The 25611-nt window shown below is 37.4% G+C and overlaps 1 protein-coding gene across 2 annotated transcripts in view; it reads left to right on the forward strand.

The window, feature by feature from the left end:
- Positions 1 to 25611, forward strand: part of col5a3a (collagen, type V, alpha 3a) — an 83218-nt gene that overhangs the window by 24061 nt on the left and 33546 nt on the right. The window contains exons 6-24 of one of the 2 annotated variants that reach the window (XM_034298550.2): positions 2968 to 3360; positions 5673 to 5792; positions 5896 to 6018; positions 7642 to 7695; positions 7780 to 7821; positions 7945 to 8007; positions 10152 to 10226; positions 10527 to 10610; positions 10727 to 10783; positions 12320 to 12373; positions 12613 to 12666; positions 12878 to 12931; positions 15418 to 15471; positions 16458 to 16511; positions 18008 to 18052; positions 19498 to 19551; positions 20872 to 20916; positions 21486 to 21539; positions 21622 to 21666. In XM_034298550.2, the coding sequence (XP_034154441.2) occupies positions 2968 to 3360; positions 5673 to 5792; positions 5896 to 6018; positions 7642 to 7695; positions 7780 to 7821; positions 7945 to 8007; positions 10152 to 10226; positions 10527 to 10610; positions 10727 to 10783; positions 12320 to 12373; positions 12613 to 12666; positions 12878 to 12931; positions 15418 to 15471; positions 16458 to 16511; positions 18008 to 18052; positions 19498 to 19551; positions 20872 to 20916; positions 21486 to 21539; positions 21622 to 21666 (1524 nt within the window). The remainder of the gene's footprint in view (positions 1 to 2967; positions 3361 to 5672; positions 5793 to 5895; positions 6019 to 7641; positions 7696 to 7779; positions 7822 to 7944; positions 8008 to 10151; positions 10227 to 10526; positions 10611 to 10726; positions 10784 to 12319; positions 12374 to 12612; positions 12667 to 12877; positions 12932 to 15417; positions 15472 to 16457; positions 16512 to 18007; positions 18053 to 19497; positions 19552 to 20871; positions 20917 to 21485; positions 21540 to 21621; positions 21667 to 25611) is intronic. The other variant, XM_053228375.1, reaches the window with a different exon arrangement.

The following is a 25611-nucleotide window of genomic DNA, read 5'->3' on the forward strand; positions in this document are numbered from 1 at the left end:
GCATTTTTAACTCACACTTATGGTAAGTGGCCACAAGAGGGATGGAAGCTGAGGTTTTGGAAAAGCAGTGGAGCCAAAGTTGAAAAAAAAATGCAGAGTTTTCAGAAACATTGACTTTTATTCATCGAACCAGTCAGGTCACAGCTTAGGGGGCAAGCAAGAAAAAACAACATGGAGGACAGAGAGCTGGTAGGAAAATGAGTTTTGTTAGTAAATTAATGATATAAGGAGATTTATGGCATGTCAAATCAGAGATATCTGAATGTAGGACAAAGAGAAAATGAATCTAATGTTTAAAGTAGGTGAGATAAATACAGATAAATTAGCTAGTTAATTAGCTGGTAATGAGCTGGTACAATCCTAGCGGTATGGTTACAGAGTAGTTATAGTTACAGCATTGTTTTGGTTACACTGTTGTTTTGGTTACAGCGTTGTTATGGCTATACTGTTGTTACCTTTACAGTGTTGTTATAGTTTCAGTATTTTTATGGTTACAGCGTTGTTTTGGTTACAGTATTGTTATGGTTACAGCGTGGTTATAGTTACAACGTGGTTATAGTCACAGTGTTGTTATGGTTACAGTGTTGTTATAGTTACAGCATGGTTAATGATTACAGAGTTGTTATAGTTACAGTGTTGTTATAGTTACAGCGTGGGTAATGATTACAGAGTTGTTATAGTTACAGTGTTTTTATGGTTAGGGCATTGTTATGGTTACAGTGTTGTTATGGTTACAGCGTTGTTATGGTTACAGTGTTGTTATGGTCACAGTGTGCATGTTGCATGACCCGCTTTAATTTATATGAGCAAAGAAGACATTCTGATCAGTGCTTTTTATTCACTACATTGATTTCGCTTTAAAAGTTCAGGGTCATAGCTTAGTGTTAGCATAGCTTAGCATAGTGCTAAGTCATTTTTTTCATTCTTTCCGGTAATGCATAACAATAATGTGGCACCTCTGGGCAATACAGAGGCCATGGCACCAGGATCCTGAAGATTTCTGATTCACACAGCCTGCATTAGGACACACTGAGTAACCCAATCTGACAGTGCAAGAGCCAAGGAGAAGTGTGAGAAATGTGTGTGTGTGTGTTTGTGTGTGTGTGTGTGTGCGTGTGTATGGGTGTAAGCGTGGGTATCTGTAATATGTTTGTGTGGGAAGATTCAGCTTGTTTGTCCCAGTATGAGGATTTATTTTGTATGTGTATCAACAAGCATGCACATGTAAGTGTGTTTGTCACAGTGCACGTGAGAATGCACATTTGTGTTCCTGCACGTGCGTGTGACTCAGAGCCATGACAAAGCGCGGCAGTGGCTTGCATTTTTGGAAAACCCGCTGGGAGGAAACTGCGAAAAAAACACTGATTTGTGTACTGGGTCATGGGGAACATTGATTTCTGTACCGTGCTTCCCACGGCTTGTGTGTGTGTATGTGCATGTGTGTGTGCGTGTATGTGTGTGTTTTGTAAGTCAGAGCCAGTTCTCTCCACAGCTGAGAGAACAGCGTGTAAAATCAGGCCTGATCAGCATCGCTCACGTTACTGACCCACATCTTATGTTACACACTGATCTCATTCACAACACACCCAAACACACCATCTCTTCCAACACACACAGCCTCTCTCTCTCTCTCTCTCTCTCTCACACACACACACACACACACACACACACACCTCATAAGAACAGTTTACCCAAGGCTTCTGAGAAATAGCATGAAAGCAGACATTTTGACCATAAATTATAGTGCACAGTAGTTGACCTTTGACTTTACATGTACATTACGTATAAAAGGTACCAGTAAATGTGAGTATATTGTGATCAGCTGTGTACATTGTGTATTATAGCTGTCGAATAGTTTTAAGGCTGCATTGGAATTTAATACTTTAATACTTTTCAATAAAATAATACACAGAAAGTGAAGAAAATCACATGAAGAAATATCACAGGTTTAAATGTTTTAGATTTGTTTTTTTTATCTACTATTGTATTTCATAGATATTTAGCTTAATTTCAGATTTGTAAGTGACCTGTGAGCTACACAAAAATCTGTCATATTTAATTTGTCTTTTGTTTTTAAACACATTTAGACATAATCAAAAGATCTTTTCACTATATATGCTCACTACACAGAGTGTAACACAACCTATATAGTGCACTGAATGCCCACCATTTGAGATTTAATGACTTTTGGGAATGAATTACTTAGTTTTGGACATTTTACAAACATTCTTTAATATTTACCAGGTATATTTACCCACAGTTTTCAAATTGATTTTAAAACTGATCTCCTTTCACTATATATGCGCACTACATAGGGTAGAACATAACCTATACAGTGCACTAAATGGCCACCATTTAAGATTTAGCCACAGAAAAAGCATGATTGCTTGACTGGGAGTGAATTATGTAACTTTTTAAAATATTTTTTATGTTTCCCAATTTTAAAAATGTAAAAGAAATGTGATAAATAGCATGTATTTATTCAAGACACACATTTAACCAAAAAAGTCTTATTTAGATTCGTGTTAAAAGTAGAACATGTGAGCTTGTTGGATTTCTTCATGGATTTTTAGCCATATTTTAAGGCAATAAAATTCATTCTGAGACCCTTAATGCATATCCTGTACCATACAATAGTACTATATGATCATAACTCATTACTGCAGTGATTAATTTAATTTCTTGTGATGACAAACCCTGCTATTGTTTCATTCCTTGTTTGGTTAGAGCACATTTATTTCAATCAGGGCTGTTTTGAGAAGCTTTGCTTTACTGATGCTTTAGAAATGAATTAAAATAGGGATCTAGATACTCCATGACTGGTGTCACATTATTGTGGTAAGTAAAAATAGGACAGCAAGGTTATCAGTGTTCTTTCCATTCTCAACTTATACCTCTGATGTTTCACTCCTCTGTTATTCTTTTCCATTCTCCCCTTCCTTAAACTCCTCCCCCTTTTCACAAAAGACCAAACCCACCAAGCTTGATGACGTGATGCAAAGCGACGAACCGGAGCCACCAAAGAAAAAAAAAGACAGGAAGGGCAAAAAGAACAAAAAGAAGAACCGTTCAAAGAAAGGGGGAAAGAAAGAGTCCCGGAAGAAGAGGAAAGAGGCGGAAGCTTTTGAGGAGGGATTTCTCGAGGTGTCCACTCATCGGCTTGAGTATCTCACACGAGCTATAACGCCTGCTGTAACAGAACCCACGACGGCTGTGACAACTCCAAATGTGACCGCTGAGGAGATAGACTCCATCCCCGAGATGCCCACGCACGAGCCAGATTCACTGCCCACTACATCACCTGAAGATGTCACTGTATCACTCACTGCATTGCCCCAGTCTACTCAGACTGAGGTGGAGGTAGATTGTAAACACTGCCCTCCTTGCCCCATCCTCCTCCCCTTCCTCTTCATCACCCACTGACCTTAACACCTCCTAACCACAGACTCCTAATCCCCCTGACCACCATCACCACCCTCACTAGCCACCCTCCAGTCCCATCACTAACAGCACAGTCTGAAGACATGGTGATACTCAACAGGAAGCATGCACTAAACACCCTGTTATGTAATCACAGTTCATTTGAAATGAAATAGAAATCAATTCGGATATATCAAATATAGAATTCCCAGGTTTATTTCAGCTCACTTTCAGGATGTTTACAACTAGTACAGCTAGTGACAAATATAGAGGACTAATAGCAGAAAAATATTAAATATATAAAATATATATACACTCTCTCACCAACAGCGGTACACCTGCTCATTCATTCACTTTAATGATGAGAGAGATCAGAGAAGAATGATTGGTTCAGACTGGTTCAAGAAGACAGGAAGGTTATTGTAACTCAAATAACCACTCTTTACAACCATGGTGAGCAGAAAAGCATCTCAGAGCGCACAATATGTCGAATCTTGAGGCCAAGAACAGGAATCTGAGGCTACACAGGGCTCAAGTTTACAAAAACTTGACTGTTGAAATTTTTAAATAAGACCATGTGACATTCTTGGATGACAGGAGTGGAATTTGATGTGGATTTCTGCTGTTGTATCCCATCCACCTCAAGGTTTGGTATGTTGTGCATTCTGAGATGCTTTTCTGCTCACCACGGTTGTAAAGAGTGGTTATTTGAATTACTGTAGCCTTCCTGTCAGCTTGAACCAGTCTGGCCATGTTCCGCTGACCTCTCTCATTGATGAATCATTTTTACCCTCCGAACTGCCGCTCACTGGATGTTTTTGTTTTTCGCGTCTCTATGGAAACGCTAGAGGTTGCTGTGTCTGAAAATCCCAGGTGACTAGCAGTTTCTGAAATACTCAAACCAGCCCTTCTATTAACCATGTCATGGTAAAAGTCACTGAGATCACATTTTCCCTATTCTGATATTTAATGTGAATATTAATAGATATATAGATATACAGATATACAGTAGATATACATAAATACAATATATTATGTTTTTTTTTTACACATGCCATAATATACTTTACAATTCACAAATCACAGTTCCATTCAAAATGGAAACCTTTAACCAATACTATCCTGAAAGTGAACATGAAACAAACTGTGTGTTTTAAAATGATTATGAATGACGTGGTCAAGCTTTTTATTAACCTGAGTATCCCTTGGTTTTGGAAGTAATGAGTAGATGTAGTACAGGAGAGTAGTTGAAGTGTAGTATAGTAGACTAGATATGGATTATGATTCATCTCCACCTGTGTGTGTAGATGAACATAATATATTGTTATTTTTTGAGTGTGTGATGTTTTATTGTGTCACGTCATGCTTAAATTTGAACCCTCTGAAAACATTTTCAAACTAGAAAGGCATCATTATCACGCACTGGACTATTATACTGTAGGTGCCCATTATATTCCTCATATAACACAGCATGGTCAGAAGATTAATTTATTGTCTATAAGAGCACAGCTAATCCACGGGGACTTGTATAATCGAAGACTAATAATAATAAACAGATTTGGACTGTATTTAATTTATTTAACAAAGAAAACCATATAACCATTGATATGTGAAGTTTTCTTTAAGGAGACATTTATTTAACTTTTTTGGAAGGAGTCTCCAGTGTCAGCGCTTTGCAGCAGGGGTAAAGTTGTAGGTTTTCTGCCACAGGAAGGCCTTTAGGATGTTCCAAGTTCCCAGTAAGATGACAAGCTGTGTTTTGTTTGTCTTAAAGACAATGTGCACTATTACTTCTAGCTGTTATAACATAAATGATAAAGGAACTAGCTAACATTAAATGTAACTATAAACAGATAAGAAATATGTGTCATTCTTTAATTGATAAAAATTGTATTAGTTGGTAAATCTGTCATGGATTCTTTTCTTATAACAGTGTATAAGATATAATAATGTTTTGTTCCTTGCTTATCATGCTGCTGGATATGAAGCATGACACCTCACTGGCATCACATCCTATTAACGAACTGTGTTAAGCAATAACCACCTCACAGCTACTTTATTACCTCACACTCACACCTGACGCTGGTTTTGTAACCCCACTGTGTTCATAACCCAGCTACTTCACTAATATACCCATTTCACAGAGATGTTGCTTTGATCCAACCAGGCTAGAGTTGACTTCAGCACTGCGTAACGTCTCCATGGTATGCTTTTTCCACGGCTATGTTCTGACTCGTTCTGTTTGTGTACAGGAGGAAAAACCGGTAAAAACGCCTGAGGTTGAGGAAGACACAGAGGACATTTACAGCAGCCCGTACCATGACCTCTCCGTCTCCACGGTAACAGTGGGCACCAACAACAGCGAGTATGAGGTATGAGCACTGAAGTGCACTGAAGTGCAGTGCAGAACCTCTGAGAGCTTAGCTGATCTGGTGGTTATTATGATATTTATGTTGATGTTGTGCATTTGTTCAGCTCTTTGAGTACGAGGACTTTAAGAACAGCAGTGAGAGCTCGGAGCAGTATGAGGAGTATGAAGCCTACGAGGATCGCTACGGCCCGGCGGAGAGAGAGGGAGTGGGGACCTGGGACGGACAGGTGGGACAAACCTGAGCCTCAGAGCACAAGCATTATTAGCTAGTTAACACTTAATGGCCTTGTGATTGAAAACCTGTCAGAATGCTACGAAGTATTAAAGAAGGAAAGAATGATATTTAAAGGAATGGTTTGTGGCGCTACAGAAAACCTCATTGGAAGATTGTGAGTTTAAACCCTTACAAAACCACACCCATCAGTGGCCAGATGCCAAGAGAGCAAAACGTACTCTCTCTCCTGTCATTCACAGCGACATCAGCCAATCACGGGCCTCTCTGAGCTTATGTATGTGTAAGAGGGTGGATAGCGTTTTCCTCTGAGTGTGTTACACTGCTCTGTCACGTAGCATGAGCAGCAGTTTGAAAAGATGCAGCTGACGTCTTCACGTGTTTAGGAGGAAGGATGTTAGTTTTCACCCTCCCCGGCTGGTAGCTGTCGTATGATTGGTGACAAAAATAGGAAAAAAAATGAAAGGTTTGTCAAAGAATCTCATAATCATCAATATTACAAAACAATTATTCAGCCAAGACATATTTGGTGTCTAATGTTGGCTACTTTAGCTTTGTAATGGAGCTACAAGTTTGTAATTTTTTGGCCAAAATTCCTTAAGTCTCTGAATATAAATGAGAAGTTACATATCCATGACAAATATACAAAAGTTATTTAAGTATATTAAAGTTATTTATCTAAATCTAAAGTTGATCTTATTGAGGGTTGAAATTTTATGTCTCAATGTCTTAAAATAACAGAATTGTCAGACAGAACCATGGTCTGAAAGTAGTGGATGTCTGTCATACCCAAATTATTAATACACTTTCTTTACATACTGTAATGTTCCAAGTCTACGAACTTCATTTCTAAAATGTAAACGATGTTAAGTAGCAAAATAGCAGGAATAGTCCATCTTTGCGAAATGAAGTTTAAAGTGGAACAATGCTTCGATGATACAAAACTGCTCTAAGGAAAAAAAATGATTCCAGTGGTCCAAGATGGCCTCCACCATAACATTCCAGCATTCAGCTACAGGAAAAAGCTACGCAATAAGTCATGCTGAGTCTTAAACCTCATTACATAAAAATTCAGTGCAGAGAATATAAGAATATATTTAAAACAAAGAAGCAAATATGAGATACTAGTCATGTCTTGGCTGATTGATTACGTTTGGGAATGGGAAAACTGTAAAGTAGATTTTTTTGCCAATCCTTTTGCCAGATTTCTTCAGGGAATGAGTGATTGAGGGAAGCTAATATTTTTTGTTGTTTCCCTGAATGACTTTACTTGCTGTGTAATGCTAAAGGGAAGATATGAGAATTCTTTCATGGAATCAAGATGTTTCAATACTTATCTCAGTGTGTTTGTTTGTAGCTAAACTTTATCATAGAACGATTATGGAAAATACTGGATTCTGATTGGCTGGCATGTGTGCATTAAGAGGTAGTTCAGGTGTACTTAATCACAAGTCAGTGAGCCTGATCTTGTGTAAGCAAATTGCAATGAAACCATGACAACAAGCACAAAAAAGGTGTAGGTTCAGTCTGTATTTATGTTTCATTACGAAAAACAAGTTTTCTCAGACGTCTTTGTAATCTCTCTCTCTCTCTCTCTCTCTCTCTCTCTATCTCTCAGGGAAGACATGGTTTAGAGAAAGGCCAGAAAGGAGAGCCAGCCATTATTGAACCGGTGAGAGCGAAATACTAAGTATGATACATGATTTCTGTTGATCTCATTGTAGTTTCAGCATTTCATTCCTTTTCTGTCCATCAGGGCCTTATAATTCAGGGACCTCTGGGACCACCAGGACCTGCTGTAAGATTTACTTCTCTTTATCACTGTTTAGCAAAATGATCTAAAGTCACAGGCTGCAGGAGGCAGTCTGATAAAGCCAGACTGATTAATGTGTTTGTGTGTGTGTGTGTGTGTGTTTGACAGGGTCTTCCAGGCCTTCCGGGGGTAACAGGCCCCCCAGGACCCCCTGGAGATCCGGGTGATGTGGTGAGCAAATCAAAAATCTTTCACTGTCAGGGAGAACAACAAGAGAACTCTGAGAAAGATGAAGTAGCCCACACCTATACTGAGCCAAGATCTTTTTGTTTGTGTATGTGTGTTTATGCTGTTGTGTGTGTGTGTGTGTGTGTGTGACTGTGCTGAGTCACTGACTCATTCTCCACACCCCCGTGCTGATTCAACTAGAATAAAGTTCACAGTATGAGAGTAAACCGTGAGAAAAATCTGAAATAGTCAGTTATTAAAAAAACATTATATTAAAATATGAACATATGAATTTTTAAAACAAATTTTGAAAAAAAAAAAAAAATCGAATAGATGGATTATGTTCATTAAATAACTATATACTAAAGAGGATCCATATTTTCTGTTTCTTATTTTTACCATTAAAAGGCTCCCTGGCAGCAAAAAGCTCTTATAATCCCATGATTCAGACCTTCCAAATACTCATTACAAATCTCAAAGATACTTCATACGTTCATTCATTCATTCATTCATTCATTCATTCATTCTGCTATATCTTTACAAAGGTTTTACATAAAATACCAAATTAAATAAATTATTGTTGTGCCAGACTCTAATGAATGCTGTAGCCTTTTTAAAGCTATTTTCCCCCAATTTAAATTAACCCCTGAAAAAATCAGCTGAATCATATAACGGTCCTAAAATGCATCAGGTTTATTGCTATATTTTGATGAAAAATGATATTTTTCTATAGATTTTGTTTATCAGCATTAAATATTTTAGATCTGAGTGTTACACAGTTGTTTATAAACATAATTATTTTTTGATTAATTTCAGGTTGAATATTATAATGGTATTCCTATGCACGGACAATCCATTGACTTTTTTTTTTTTAATATAATAAGTGATATCTAGAAAAAGTCACAACATGCATTATTAAATAATAATAAAAATCATAAAGTTTTAAAATAATTTCTATATGGAAGAGTTAATGAAGAAATATGCTGACATGAATAATTATTACAAATTTAAACGCACATGAGTGATACGGTTGGATTTTGATTAATTTGTTACAAAAATGTACGAACACCTTAAACGTTTTTTAACTATTGTCTAGAATAGTTATGAATTTGCAAGTGTGAGAATGTATTAAAATAAACACAGACCTGACTTCTAATTTTAGTTAAAAACTACTTCGTACTTTTAAATGCTTGTGTACAAGTGTGAACACTTTTTCTGTGTGTTTTCCACCCCTGATTTTTTTTCTTAACAAAAAAAAAAAGCCATAAAATTTGCGCTGTAGGAAAGTCCAAGGAATAAAATTCATGCCCTCACATACAATAATAAAAAAAATTAGGGATTAATTGGGTTGAAATGATGCTCAGATTTTTATTTTCAGAGTCACTGGAGTCAGTTTTAGCTTAGCGAGGAGGAGAGGAAGCTAGAAAAACGTCTTATTTTCCTGTTTGTGTTTGTGTATGTGTATGTGTATCCTGCACTCTCTCCTGGGGATTACAAGTTTGTGTTTACATCTTGCTACTGAAGGGTTTATTGCTGTCTCTGATTAACAGCGTTTATTAGTTAATGTTGGCGCGTTAGGCTTGTAAACGAACACTGAAGAAGAGACCAGTGAGCTAATTGAAAGGAAGCTTGTGTTGGATGATGTGAAGTGTATGATGTTTTAATAGTAGTGGAGAGTGATGTGTAAATATTTAACACACGTCTAGTACTGAACATATAGCATATATACATGCAGCATTTATATATATATATATATATATATATATATATATATATATATATATATATATATATATATAACTAATAAACATATATACATACACACACAGTGTGTAAAATCAATTTCAATTATATTTATATATATTTATATATTTAAAAACTGAAAATGACATAACCAACATACGTTTCATGTTCTTTTGAGGAAAAGAAAGCATTCTCTGCTATCTGCGTCTCCCTAAAACTTTGACTTTTTGTAACTTTTTGAAGCATTAAAATCATTCAGTTATCTCAAGCCCTTGCGATATGCATATCGCAATATTTACATTTGTGATATTTCGATAATTTTGATATATTGTGCAGCCCTATTACATTTATATATATAATCTATGCATGCATGCACAGATGTTTTTTTTTTTTTCCTTTTTTAGGGCTCTGAGGGACGTCCAGGCCTCGCAGGGGCTGATGGGATACCAGGTCCCCCAGGGACCATGCTCATGCTGCCGGTAAGAAATCTGGTTCTGTTTCATTACCCACATATGGCGTAGACACGCTGGAGATCCTTGCTGCAGTAACAGCCGTCAGCCACATGGTGGAGCTCTGCTATCAACATACACTGTACTCTTGTTCATTTTTCATGAAACGCATTAAGTAACTGCTTTTCTTTTTTAATGTATTATTTAGTTAATGAGTAATTTGCCAGACTTTTCACGTCCTGGCAGTGGCTGCTAGTAATTTCCTTCTCTCTCGCTCTGTCTTTTTGTTCTCTCTCTCTCTCTCTCTCTCTCTCTCTTGCTCTCTCTCAGTTTCATTATGCTGGTGATTCTCAGAAAGGCCCCGTGTTGTCGGCTCAGGAGGCGCAGGCTCAGGCCATCCTCCAGCAGACCAGAGTGAGACCTGCATCTCCAGCACAACTCCATTTTTGTCACACTGAGCTTGTTATACTCACAGCCTGTAGATGATGTGAAATCTCATGCGGTTAATAATAACGTGGTTTTTCTCTCAGATCTCACTGAAGGGACCTTCGGGCCCGGCAGGACTCACGGGCAGACCAGGACCAGTGGTAAGAGCCTTGTTACATGTCCACATCAACATTAATATTAACATTAATATTGACATTAACATTAACATTGCAAGGCCCAAGTCTGGACTAGCTGTGACCAGACTAGGAGGAGAAATATAGTGCAGATTTGCTTTTCTTATTTTTTCCCCCATTTATTCACGTCGTTTACTCCCTTCTCTAATGAAATTATTGTTTTGTACGCTTTGGACATCTTCCTGACAATAATATTCAATCCAAAAGAAATTAATTAAAGTTTATTGTTGTTGTGTTTCGCGCAATAAAATTTCGTTAATGACTCCCCAAGCTGATGCCTGAAAAACGACAAAATTACAAAAAGACACAGAAATACTCTAATGCCAATAAAAATAAAAGAAATATAGATAAACATATATAGAGAAATCCTAGTAATACATTACAAATAGAAATATTTGATAAAACAGTGTGATAAATAAATAAATGCAAGTACAATGGTACAAGAGTACAATAACAACAAAAGTGCAAAACAGAACACATAATACAGTCTGTCTATCTATCTATCTATCTATCGATCTATCTTTGCTGTGGCACGCAACATATCAAACTGACGTACTGTATACATATATTTTTTGCATTAACTTTTTAAGGCTTTTTACAGTATGTGTGTTTCTCTAGGTCTAGGAGCTTTGTATAATTATCTCCAGCGAGAGGATTATGTCAAGTGCATTATTTTATTATTTATTTAAATATAAATACTGAACTAGGCTCCAAGCTCCCCCATGACCCTGTGTGTGGGATAAGCGGGATGGAAAGTGGATGGATGGATGGATGGATGGATAAATACCGAACTTTTGTGTTGTGAAGGTCAATGTAGGATTTTTATTTTCTTGGGTTGTTGAATGAGAAAAGAGAGAAAAACCAAATCCAAAGAACAGGTAACCGCTAGCCTAGTGAGATTACTTATCCACTGAGCGACTATGAATAAAAAAATGAATAGCTAGCATGTGTAATCTTCTTTTCTGGAGAGCTTGAGGTAGTGAGTTGTGCACTCTTGCAGAATATTGTACATGTTGTGCATGTGAGTGTGTCTAATCTGATGTATGCATAGGGATGTATGCTTACGTAAGGAATCCAACATGACAAACTGCACTGTTTATAGCTACCTTAACTGTCGTGTAACATCCACGAGAAACACAGCTTGTCATCTGACTGAGGAACCACGATGCACAAACTCCTGGAAAACTTACTGACTGTTACAAACAGTGCACTGACACTGGAGACTCCTTCCATAAATTTTAAACAAATGTCTCCTAACAGAAAGCTTCACCACATCAAGGATTAGACATTTTTCTTTGTCCAAAAACAGCATGTTTTTAAAAAAAATCTGTTTATTATTAAGCTTAGTGTATGTGGAGCGTCTACCTTATAAGTGCCTATGAATGAGTTTTTACAACGAGTGCATTAATATAAAACATATAAATCATTTATGTTACAGCTGGAACTACTATCAGAGTTATGGTGTTATAGAATATTATTCATCACCTAATGTGTGTGTTGCAGGGTCTTCCAGGTTCCAGTGGACTTAAAGGAGACAGCGGGGACGCTGGACCTCTGGTGAGCAAATTTCGCTTTTATATTTCTCTCTTTTCTGTTTATTACAACTAAGTGTTTAAAGTGTCACGTTGCTTTTTAATGTCCCACCAGTTCATTACATTCATTGCTTACTAGAGATACTTCATTCACATTTAGGTTCACTACTCGAGACACTTCATATTAAAACGCATGCAATTTGGTGCATTTTCTACATTCAGATCTGTTTTTTCCCTTCCTCTTGTTTTGTCTCTGTCTCAAAGGGGCCGCGCGGGGTGCCAGGTCCTCCGGGTCTTAGCGGCAAGCCAGGCAAGCGGGTAAGAGCTGCACAGTATATGGTTCCCTGGTTACTGTTTTTAAATTACAGAAAGAGTTCTATTAAAGAAAGAGTTAACGCAGTTGCAAAATGATACAGAAACACACGTTGAGGCAGGTCTATACATCATGAGTTTCTGATGAATATTACATAAGCTCAGTGGTAATATGCGGATCAACGTGGCAACAATTGCCCTGTGTGTTTCTCCTCAGGGTCGCCCGGGGGCAGATGGAGGTCGAGGAGCTCCAGGAGAGACGGGAGCAAAGGTGAGTTTCATACAGCAACTCTTTTGAGCAGCATCTGTTTAATGTTAGAGTGCTACACTGTTATTAAACGTGTACATATTATTCATGCTTTACTTTTTCATACTTGTGTTTTAAGAGCATGAATATGTTACTGTGTTACCGTGTGTGTGTGTGTGTGTCCTCATGTTAGAGGTGTTAGTTTGGCCCAGTATGAGAACACAAATAGGACTTAAAGGAATGATATGGTGAAAAATCAAATGTACGCAATTTTTTACTCCAAATCATTAGTTTTACACTAAAGCTATAAAGCCACTGCTAAAAAAAATTACAAATGCTTATCTCAAACGAAATCTTTTACACAAACAAATGCAGTTTAGTAGAAAGGTTTACTTCGGCTTTTGTAACTATTGGAAAATTAGAAATGTCCTGTTCAATGCGTTGAATCTCACCCCAAATTGATCACCTGCTAATTCCCACCGACTAGCTACTTCTCCCCTTTCACACCACAGCTACCAACTTGGGAAGGCGAAGATTAACATGTGCTTCCTATAAGACACATAAATCACATAAAAAAATGAATATTTAGCCTAGTTTTATCTAGCTTCATATCTCTCGGTTTAATTATTAGCCCGAACATTAATTAGCTTTCTACCAAACTTTACCAAGCTACTTGTTTAAATGTCACTATATAACATTTAGCCTAGGTTTATCTAATGCTTGGTTTTTGATTATTAGCCTAACTAGCTTGGCTAGCTACTAGTATAGTAGCTATGTTAGAGAAATTAGCTGGCTAATGTAGTGTATTACTGTGTTTACGTAGCATAGTCAATACTATTTCAACAGGGTTCTAACAGAAACTATGATATGAATAAACTATGATAATATGAATGTACATTTGTATATTCAGACTATACATGCTACTTATTAAAATACAATAAAGATGTAGTTTGAAGAAAGTATATGAAGATTTTAGGTGAGACAGACTTCTCACCTTCTCACCTAATTGTCTGATGTCTTAGCAACATTAGCCTTGTAGCTTCAGTTCCCTTTAAACATGCCATGACTGATCGGCTTCATTCAGCACAAGCGGAACAAATGACTTTTTTTCCCCCAGAATGTTCCTTTAATATAATACAGTATACTTGAAAGAAATGAGAGTGTTGAGGCAGCTGTAGGAGAAAGGTTCAGTTCTTGACAGAGCGGCTAAAGCTGTGAGACTCCATCAGGAGGAAACGCAGGTCTTCTTTCTCTCCCCGGCTTCCACCCACAGACCTGCAACAGATGGAGATGATCTACAGAGACGAGCCATCAAACTTCTCTGACCTGCTCATTCTCTCACGTTCTCTCTCTCTCTCTCTGTGCGAGTGTGTGTGTATTAATGAGCAGAAATGACATTGAGGAAGGAGAAATTACTGTAGGGTTAGTTAATATAGAGCTGGTTGTGTGTGGCGTCTTGTGTGTTTTGTGTGTGTGTGTGTGTGTGGGTGTGGGTGGGTGAGAGAGAGAGAGAGAGCTTGCTGTTTATCACATACTACATGTCTCACTCATTCACTTCTATTTCTATATCTTACACTTTGATCATAATTATAGTATATAATAGTTAGCCTAGATTTACCTAGCTTACTAGCCCTAACATTAACTAGTTTGTTAGCATATTTGGCTTTTGATAGATAATATGAACTATTCTACCTACTTAGGCAGAACATAATTTATTTCTGCTAGCTAGTTAGGTCTGTTTCTATCACACAATACCACTTGCCACCAAATGGCTTTAATCAGAGCTTGATTTAATCACACAATGTTATAACTAGCAATGTTATAACCAACTGTTATAACTAGCTTGCTAACAAACTTAGCTACTTGTTTAAATAGAACTACATAATAATAATAATAGCATATAATAGTTAGCCAGAATTATTGAATTATTAGCTTAACATTAACTAGCTTGTTAGCAAACCTGGCTGCCTGTTTAAATTTTCAGTACAGTAATTAATCAAATTTATCTAGCATCCTATTGCTTGGAATTTAATTATAATCTAATGTTAACTAGTTTGTTAGCAAACTTGGCTATATACATGTCAAATACCCACATATGTATTTTCATTCCTACCAACTCCTGCTAGCTAGTTAGGTCTCCCGCTTTCAGACAGTAGTTTGGGAAGGTGACTAGTCATGGCACCAAAGAATTGAATCATAATAGTGAAACTACTGTTAACTAGCTTATAAGCAAACATTGGTTCTGGTTTATATTTTTCTATATAATAGTTAACCTAGTTTTATCTAGCTTCTTAGCTGTTGGTTTTGAATTATTAGCCTAACATTAATACCATGCTAGCAATCATTGCTAGCTACTAGTCAAATAGCTATGCTGCAGAGGTAATATTAGACAAGCTAAAAACCTCCTGGGCTAGCTTTAATTCATTACTGTATTTACTGTGAGTGTGCGTGAGAGCTTGCATTTATCACATTCTCTGCGTCTCGCTCATTCATCTCTATCTCTCATGCAGGGTGACAGGGGCTTTGATGGACTACCAGGGCTTCCAGGGGACAAAGGACACAGAGTGAGTGTGGCACGGGGCATCTCTTAATCAAATCCCACAACCCCAGCGCAGTTGAGCACATCTGTTTAGCTGTGAGATGCCTGTGTGTCTCTGCGCAGCTGTGCAGTTAGCATCCTCCATGCCTTTCTTTCATCTTGTTCATCAGTTATTAGGGGTGTAAGGATACACTCTGGTTATGATTCGATTTGCTTCAATTTGATTCTCAGAATATGTTGAACAAAATTTTAATGATGAAAAATGATGCCTGAAAAGACTCCCTTTTTCTGAATCATAAACAACACAAAACGTGCAAATGTGCATTTGTGTCTGTATAAAACTAAATAAATCAAAAATTGCTCTGATGTTTAATGTCACAAAAAATGCACTACAGGTTCACCATATCTTAAAAATAAATAAATAAAAATATTACAAATTTTACATAAATAATGCTTGATTGAAAAAAAAAATGGATTGAATAAACAAAGTCTCTGATCTGGGGAAAATGATCAATTGAAACATAATGAGGTCCATAGCAGCGCCTGAGGCATCATTTTAACTAGAAATAGAGCTCCAATGTCGGTTAAAAAGTTGGTTTCTTCAGCCTCTTTCTGAGGCACTGTATATTGCAGCAGTGTGTGGCTGATGTGATTTGAAAACTACTGAAGATCTCTTTTTAATGGTTGTAAAGTGATTGTCTAAACATATATCCTTTAATGCTTATTGGTTGTTGTGATCTGGAGCTATTGGCCAGTATGCTTTCTATATATTTTAACTCTGTGGGTTGTGCAGACTAGGCCTCTGGTGTTCAAACAGTGCAATTGCATTAGATGCATAATTAATTGAATGCTCATATACATGATGTGAATTGCATATTTTCAGGATGCACCTCCTCACATTTTTGCATCACGATGCATCATATCACAATGTATTGTTACACCCCTATGAGTTATAGTAAAAACATGAATGTTTCCTTTTAATTTGATGATCTTTATATTTTGTCTGTTTAGGGGGATCGAGGAAAGCCAGGACAGCCTGGTCCACCTGGGGAATCTGGTGAGAAGGTGATGGAAATCTTGAACTTGTATAAAAATATTAAAGGAATAATTTGAAGAAATAATGAAATGTACCCAATTTTCTGCTTACAGTGTTTATGAAAGTAATGGAAGCTTAAAGCTACAAGTGAAACCTTAAATTATGTTGAATTGATCAGGTTTCTGATGTACTGTTAACGTTAAAAATGGACAAAATGACGTTGCAGTTTTAAAAACAGATGTATCTTGAAGCGGAAAGACTTTCTTTCTCAGCACATAGTTTGCTATCACCATGAAAGACTCAGGTAGGAGGCGTGGCCTAATGTTCAAAGGTGGAGTTGTATGTTTAAAAGGATTCGGATGATAATGTACAGTAGTTCTAAGTTAATTCGTACAAGTCAGTTCTCTGGTGTGTTCATGACAACTGGGAATTTTTCCAACTCTCTCAGCTGAATGAAGTGGGGAAATACAAATGTTCACTATAAGATAGCACTTGTTTTTCTTCTGTATGGATATGAAAAGCTCTTACATTTCTTTTTGTTTGCTTTCTTTGCCAAGTGCTTCACTTATTTTCAAGGATATAGAGGATGTACAGTAGGTTATAGTAATTCACCAGTAATAGAGATGAAAGACATGAATGCACTTAGTTTAATAAACTAAATTGCGCAAAACAAATTAATCTTTCAAGTACCCAGCTATCCTCCTGTATTTATTTATTTATTTATCTTGAAGCATATTGTACACAAATAGAAATTCAAGGTCTGCTTAAAAGGCATAAAATGCTACTATTTTAGTGAATTTCCAAATGCAAATTCTAAGTTCAGTTGGATTTTTCCGACTCAGAGGATGGAAAAGTAGTCAGAAATGATGAGTCAGTCATTGACAGTGTTATTCTGCAGTTTTATTAAACTGTTTATCGTCACGTGGTATTACCGAACCAAACCGCCAGACAGTGTCTCTTGGATTTTGCTGTGGATTTTAAGCTCCAGATGCTTGAGCATGCATTTTGCACAGTGATACGTTTTGTTTGCTTGTTAGCCACGTTAGCTTTGTAGCTATAATTACAAAACTAAGGAAGCAAACATCAGACACCAAACACATCTTGGCTGCTGAATTACATTTCAGGTAAAAGGAAAATTATAAGAGCTAAATTTCATTTTTGGCTGCTTTAAAAGCCCAGAATGCGGATTTTGATCCTCAGCCTAATTGAGTGTTTAGTCCTTTAACTAATAAGCTTTTGAAAGGCTTTGCTGTCCCAGGTGTAGCTGCAGCAAAACCTCATGAATTGTACAAAAACAGACACGAGTAACAGCGTGCACGGTGGATCCCCATTATGCAAAGTTGTGCGATGTATTATGCAGCGATTCATGCTGATCAAAGCTTTCGAGAGAGACCAAACGGGAATATCTTTGCATAAATAAGCACTTTTCCATCGTTTCAGCTTGGACTCTTACTCAGCCACGATGCACTTCTGCATTATAATACAGTGAAGATGCTGAATTTCTGAATGATGCTCTTTATTTTAGGGTGCAGATGGACCTGTAGGACCAAGAGGACAACCAGGTGAACCTGTAAGTCCTACACACACTCACACACACACACACATATGCACACACTCACACAGATGATACACCTCGTTATCTTCTCTCCATCTGGCCCACGGCTGATTATCTGTGACTCCAGCTCAAATCGGTTGCCTGCAGGTAAGCTGCCTCTTTAAATACATCAACCAGCAGTGAGAGAAAGTGAGAGTAAAGCACAGCGCTGGCATTAGCAGGAAGTGAGCTCTATTAGAGAGAGCCAGGCCAAATCGCGCACTCCTCAGTGCTCAGTGCTGGAGACACGAAAGAGAGAGCACGGCACACTGGAGATAAATGCAGGGTTAGAGATAGATGTGCCGGGAGATTGGCGAGGGAGGAGGAATGGAACCCTGGCCTGTATGATTATATTTCCATATCAATCACCTCCCCGGAGATCACAGATGTGGCTCTGGAACAGGTGGCTTGGCCGGTGTACAAAGTCTGAGAGCGATATAAACAAAGCCCACACATACACACACACATGCACTTGCATGCACATCCAGCTGAGTTTCTCGATGCATGCAATAACATGCAAACACAAGTACACTGCAGTTAAAAAAAGCATTAACAGGACCACTGGGGTAAATTTTTTCTACCTTTGGGGTATTCGGAGTTTAATCCAAAAGTTAAATCAATATTTATGCTGGGAAAGTTACACATATTCAGACTTGGGTTATGCACCTACTTTAGTCGATTAAAAAAAATTAGGGATACAAATTGCAGATTTAGGAAGGAACTAGAAAGAGATAATATAAAAATGAAAAGCAAAGAAGACTAATATGGTGATATGTGAAAGACAAGATGACATATTGTGTGGCATCACAATGTCAGTGGCTCTGGACTTAATACTGCTTAACACTGTGCAAGAAAAAATAGCTTTAGTCCTAGGTCAGAATTATCCTTTGCCATTAATTCTTTTACTGTTTTATGTAGATGTCATTGGGGGCACAGTAGCTTAGTGGTTAGCACTGTTGCCTCACATCTCCGGGGTTGGGGGTTGAATTCCCGCCTCCGCCCTGCGCGCAGAGTTTGAATGTTGTCCCCGTGGGTTTCCTCCCCAGTCCAGAGACAGGTGTTGAAGGCTGATTGGCATGTCCAAATTGTCCTTGGTGTGTGAGTGTGTGCAGTTGTGCCCTGCGATGGGCTGGCACCTTGTCCAGGGTGTCTCCCACCTTGTGCCACTCCACAGCATTCAGTTTCCTATTAACAAGTGTTTTATTCCTCTTATACCACAGCAGTTATATTTTGTATTAATGACAGAATGACATATTAAACTTTTTATCCATTTGTGGTTACGTTTAATGTTATGGAATGTCCATGAAACAAGTTAGTTCCTTCCTATAAAAATGTAAAAAAAAGACCAATACCTCTCAGCATAACTGTTGAACCATTTATTTTTGTGGCTGTATTTTGTGATGGTGTTGTGGTTATTTCAGGGGCCAAGAGGACTTGTAGGACCCAGAGGACCACCTGGACCACCCGGACAGCCTGTAAGTCAACTTTCTCTATCGATGTCTGCGCAAAACAATTCACACATCATAGATCATACTGCACTGAAAGAAACCATGGCATCCAATGGGAAAAATAAATATAGATTGTATATCGATTGTTTGTTATTAGCTCCTATTTGTTATCCTGTGACATTTTAAGAGCTGGTATGATTTCCAGTGTAGAAGATAAGTGATTAAGTTGAAGGTCAGCAGAATTTTTTTGATAAATTAGAGTGTGAGGTGTTTTTCTGATAATGAATATTACAAACCTGGATCCACAAATAAGAGACACACACATATACACAGAGTTCATAAGAAAAAATTGGGTTGTATTCAGGCTTACATATAAACATACATGTAATGAACAATACTACCATTTTTATAAATATATATTAAATTATTTTTCATTGGCTACACATCCTGCTGAAAAAAAGTACAAAATTCTTACAATATTTTTTTGCTTTAAATATTCCTCATTAAAAGTAAAAAAGAAATTCTTGTAAAATAAGATAATAAGGTCCTCCAGTACTTTCTTTACGTTAATAAGTTAATAAAATAAAATACAGACACAAAAATCTGTTTGTTTAAACAAAATTAAAGTAAGATTCAACCCATAGATTTTTTCTTTCTTTAAATGCACATTGGTAGATGAGTTTATAAATTGTAGAAATCTATGAACAAATGTAATAAAATGTAATTCTGAATTTTTCTTTTTTAGAAAAAATAATATTAGAATTAAACACATAGATAACATGGCTCCTTCTCCAATTTCCTATTCTGAGAAAGGCATACACAAAGAACAGGCAAGGACTCGTTAATATTCAAGTTCTTTATTATTCTAGGGATTTCCAAGAAGCTCAATCCTAAAGCATACTTCATTAAAATAATTGTTTCTTACATAACCTCTCAAGAAGTAGTGCTGTCCTTGTATATCATTATGGAGCTAAGTGCATTGTGAACTACGTACGAGATACACCGAGCGTTAGGTTTCGTGATAAATGTGTGTTGTACATCTCTATAATGGTTGCACAGTAGTCATCTATATTGATCCCACATCAAACATCTCACATCTTTCAAACTCATGAGTAGTCATGGCTTAAGGCCAGTGAAAATAAGATATTTTTCAAAAGCTCTGCTAAGAGCAGAGGGCGAGTCTGTTTCCTGTGTGAGCGTTCACTAATGAAGTGCTTCTGAGATATTTATAGAAATGTCCTGATGCGTAAAACTTTAAAAATGTTCCAGTGCTGGTTTATTTATATTGTACTTTTCAGTTTCAGTGTTAAATGTCAGATTGTTTCATTTCGGACATGTTTCTTATAGGGTATACGTGGTGTGGATGGTGTTCAAGGCTCTAAAGGCAACCAGGTGAGTTTCTGTGAAAATTATTCCATGCATAGACAATGAAGAGAAGTTTAAAGGAAGACTTTACCCTGAAAAAAATAGGAGAAATAAATTCAGAGATCTCAAACACACACGAGGGTGTTAGCTCTTAAAAACCAACCATGCAGGAGCTTCTTTTCTCACTCATTTATTAACATCATATTAATGAGAAATCCAGTGTAGAAGTGCTAGAGACGTTGATGTGAAGTTTAGACTCAAAGTCCCACAATGCAATGCAGCTGGAACACCATGCAGGAATTATGGCAGAGACTTGGCTTGGCTAGTTAGATGATGAGCATGAGGTATTAGCGTGAAAGTTAAAGCTTTGGAAGCTGATCTGTTTGCACAGATTAGGAGGTGAGAGAGCTGGACAGACTAATGGACTAAAGCGCCGCTGCATCGCTCTCAGTTCAGATATCCTCAAGGTTCTTTTCTCACTGAAGTACCGGATCCTAATATGCTACGAGCCCATAAATGCGAGCTCAGCTGCTCAGTTTAACTTTCATAGCCATCATAACCATAAAAAAGAATGATGACTCGATGACTATTCACAGGGTCCGTCAGGAGAGCCTGGTCCTCCAGGACAACAGGGGAACCCAGGCGTACAGGTACATCCGTCGTTTAAATCAACACTGGAATGAATCAGACGTGTTTAACGGCACACTCATCATGGCTCTCTGTCTCTCCCAGGGCTTTCCAGGTCCTCAGGGTCCAATTGGCATGCCTGGAGAAAAGGTAAGCTGTGTATTTGTGTGTTGACCTTTGACCTGCTTCAGAGAGCAGGACTAAGCAGAGTGTGTTCAGTCCCAGACTTTACCCAGAATCCTGGCAGGTAGTCGATACTGAGTCCACACTGAGAGTCACTGAGAGTGGCTTAAATCATGTTAGTACTAAACAAATAACAAACAGAATGGGAACAAACACTGTGGCTGCCAGGTTTTGGGATAACTCAAGTACAAAAATATGATAGAATCGCAGTATTATTGTGACCAGTGGGGCAACAAAAACATGGTTTTAATTTAAAAAGAGGCAACATGGATCACGAGTGGTGCAGAAAAGCTTTCAGAAGCTTGATCTTCAAATCCTTCTCTTTCTCCTGTCAATCAAAGCGATACTAGCCAATCATGTGCATCTGTGAGATCATGTATGCGGAAGAGGGCAGATATCGCTTTCTGCTGAGTGTGTTACGCTGCCCCGTGATGTAGCATAAGCAGTCACTGCGTCTCAGAGGAAGCACGTGTTAGCCTTCATCCTCCTAGGTAGCTAGCTAGTGGGTGTGAATTAGCAAGTATATTACAAGACACTTGAATATTTTCCTGCTGAAATATCCACTCAAATTAGCTCATGTCATTTTTATTAAAAACTGAATGTGCTCCAGGGCCTGAGCTACAATAAGTAACCCATATGTGTAAACATTTACAGTTTAGCCATGGGATTTACCCAATTTTTTTTACCCAATATGAAAATGGCCACTTTGCTTTTTTAGCTAAAGTAGTGGTTGGGAAAAAAAAACATGAATACAATTCACCAGGTAGAAATGCCAGAAAAGGGGAAAGGACGCGGGATGTGAAAATTTGCTTCCCAAATTAGCTAAACTAGATAACTGTGTTTATCTAGGTCAATCGCAAGACAACCACTGGTTGATCTTCTTAACAAGTCATTGCGGAACCCCGGTGTGTTAGGGTGAGGAGGAAGACTCGGGGGACCGGCAGAATTTTTGCTGAGCTCGAGGCTTGCGTTTATTCAGTCCACACTTTTCAGCGCACTTTCAAAAACTTAACAAACCCCAAAAACTCAACTGAAGCAGCTTTTTGCTCACACTTCACCGTGTGTGTGTGCATGTGTGTCTCACAAGCTCCACCAACTATATCACTCTCTCTCTCTCTCTCTCTCTCTCTCTCTCTCTCTCTCTCTCTCTCTCTGGTTACGGCAGTTACTGAACGCACAAAGAGACACAAATAAGTAAACAGGTGGTAATGAGACACAGGTGAGAATCATCACACGTTACCTGCTGGTTGGACCCGCCTCCTCTGTGTCCACCACTGATGCTCAACCACGCCCCCACTGCTGTATATTACTTTTGCGATTTCGACTTCAAATGAAAATTGATCTCATAACATTATTTGAATGAAAACAAGTGTCTCAAAACAATTTCTCAAACTCCAAATTTAGAGTGTACATGCATATTTTACATGGTGGACCTTACAGTAATAATAATATGAAGAAGTCTTCATATGTCTTTGGTTAGTAAACAAAATGGAGGAGCTGCATAGTGATAATAAGCAGCTCCTCCATTTTGTTTACTAACCAAAGACATATGAAGACTTCTTCATATTATTGTTATTTGCTGTTTTTAAAGCTGTATGTCACCATTTATTATTTTTTTTCAATATGTCAGAGTTTATCATTTTCGTTCAAGTAGAATTCTGTTTTTTCTCTCTGCCTGCTAGGGTTTTTTTGTTAGCAACACTGGCACTGCTTGCAACATTTTCATAAAGATACACGACTAGACCTAACTCATAGATATCATTGTTATTTGTAATATTTTACAGATAGAAATAACCAGCATAATGACCCACCTTTCAGAAATCATGTGTCCTTTTTTCCTACTTTTTTTTTAGCTGACTGTATGACACAACATCTATATCGTCTAATTCCTCATCTTCTAGGATGATAATAAATGAACCAGATCTGGTATTTAACCAAATCCGTTTTGCTAGCTACAAAAGGAGTCCTTTGTTCTTATTTGCTCTGGATAAAATAATTCAATCAATTAGTATTTGAGTGAAGTCGCCTATTTCTGCCGAAGTGGCATGAATGAATTAGCACACAGCCACTAAGCAGGCTTTGTAAAAAACAAGACAGGAATTTTAGGGCTTTGCTTGAAGTGAGGAAAATATCATTTTGTCTGTGTTTCTGTGCTAATTAGGGGTCTCGAAAGTAATGATAATATCAGCACCGTTTTGGACTAACAGCGGATTTCAAATGTCACATAGCGTACATTCTTTCATTTCTGACCATCTGAACATTTCATCTGTGTAGATAAAAAGTGTTGTACACTCATTATTCATGAACACTTTGCACGGTAGAGAGCACAGTGATAGAAGCAGTAGGCTCGTGCGATATAATGATATAATCATCCCGTCATGATATTCCGTTGCCACGATATCCAGTAATAATTATCACTGATTATATTATAAGACCAGACTTGCAAACTATCCAACCTAAAATGGTGGAAATGCTTGTTTTCCTGTCATTTTGACCACCGTTTCTGGACGATTAAATCGTTTCTTGCAATATTTTAAAATGGAAATCATGCTAAGGGAAACATCAATATCGTCCAATCGCAGTTATGAGAATGAGAAGCATGCTAGTCATCAGAAGATCACTGCTTTGAATCCCGGTCATGACTAGATGTGCTGTGGACTTGGTAAATAATTTTTCTTTTTCACTTTCTTCAAGGCTTTTAGCTTTGATTTCAATCCGTGTGTGTGTGTGTGTGAGAGTGTGTTTCCTACTAACAAAGCATCATTTGGTTTCTAGTCATGACCCACGTTGCTGACAGCATCCGTTACTCTGAAATGAATGTTTCCTCTAATAGCAACGGCTGTAATTTATGGAAGGGTCCCTACACCGTGAGGCATATTTGTATTGTGAGTTTAATGAATGAGGAGAAGCTTGGATTGTCAGAATATTGTAATTTATGAACGCAGAGAAGTGAGAGCTGCTTGATTTAAACACAAGCTGGCTTGCACTGGCTTTTATTGAAGTGTTGTTTATGAAAAATGTGAACAGTGTTTTTTTTTTGAAATTATTATTATTTTAAGCCACAGTACACCACTATTTTTATACAAATGGAAATCAAAATGAGGAGAAAGAGTTTCTAATTGAGTGGAGTTGATACACATGTAGCAAAAACGCTTTGTTTTTCTGGATGAATGGAAAGTGTGCACATTTTTGGCGATCTTCTTGGAACCTTTACTGAAAGACAAACTCTCTCTTTTTTTTAAACATAGAACCTGTAAACGTGCTGCCAAACAGTGCACACCACGGAACCATTTAGAATGCTCATATAATATTGATATCAAGATACATTATTCCACAATACTCTTTTCTGATATAGGTATGGTCAATACATTATTAAAAAACAAACAAACCCTAAACCGGATTCTTCCAGCGTGTTCTTCGCTTTCTAGAATGGTTCTAGGTTCTGATGTAAACGCAGTTGTGAGTCTTTCTGAATCTGTAAGCGTTCCCCGAGAGCGACACCATCAAAACATTAACAGTTCGAGAGTATAGTTTAATAACTCACTCTCTCCATTGTTATAATAACAATGTACACTTTTAGAAAAAAATCTCCAAAAATTTAAAGGGGTTTTCAGGGAAACCTTTAAATGTTGTAAAAGGTTTTCCTTTCAGAATCATTAACTATCCAAATAACACTTGAGGAGCCATTTTCTATAAGAATGAAGCTGACTGGACCTTATATAGTTTTATATAAAGCATATTATGTTTATTAAACATATATTATTTATATTATATTGTACATATAATATAAAAATATATTATGTTGTATTTTCATTGTGATGCTATAATAAATAGTGAATGTTCAAAGATTAAAGAAAAAGCATTACAAAATTTTATTTATTTATTTTATTTTATTTTATTTTATTTTATTTT

The sequence above is a fragment of the Pangasianodon hypophthalmus genome, chromosome 23 (assembly GCF_027358585.1).
Source record: "Pangasianodon hypophthalmus isolate fPanHyp1 chromosome 23, fPanHyp1.pri, whole genome shotgun sequence".
Classification (NCBI taxonomy): Eukaryota; Metazoa; Chordata; class Actinopteri; order Siluriformes; family Pangasiidae; genus Pangasianodon; species Pangasianodon hypophthalmus.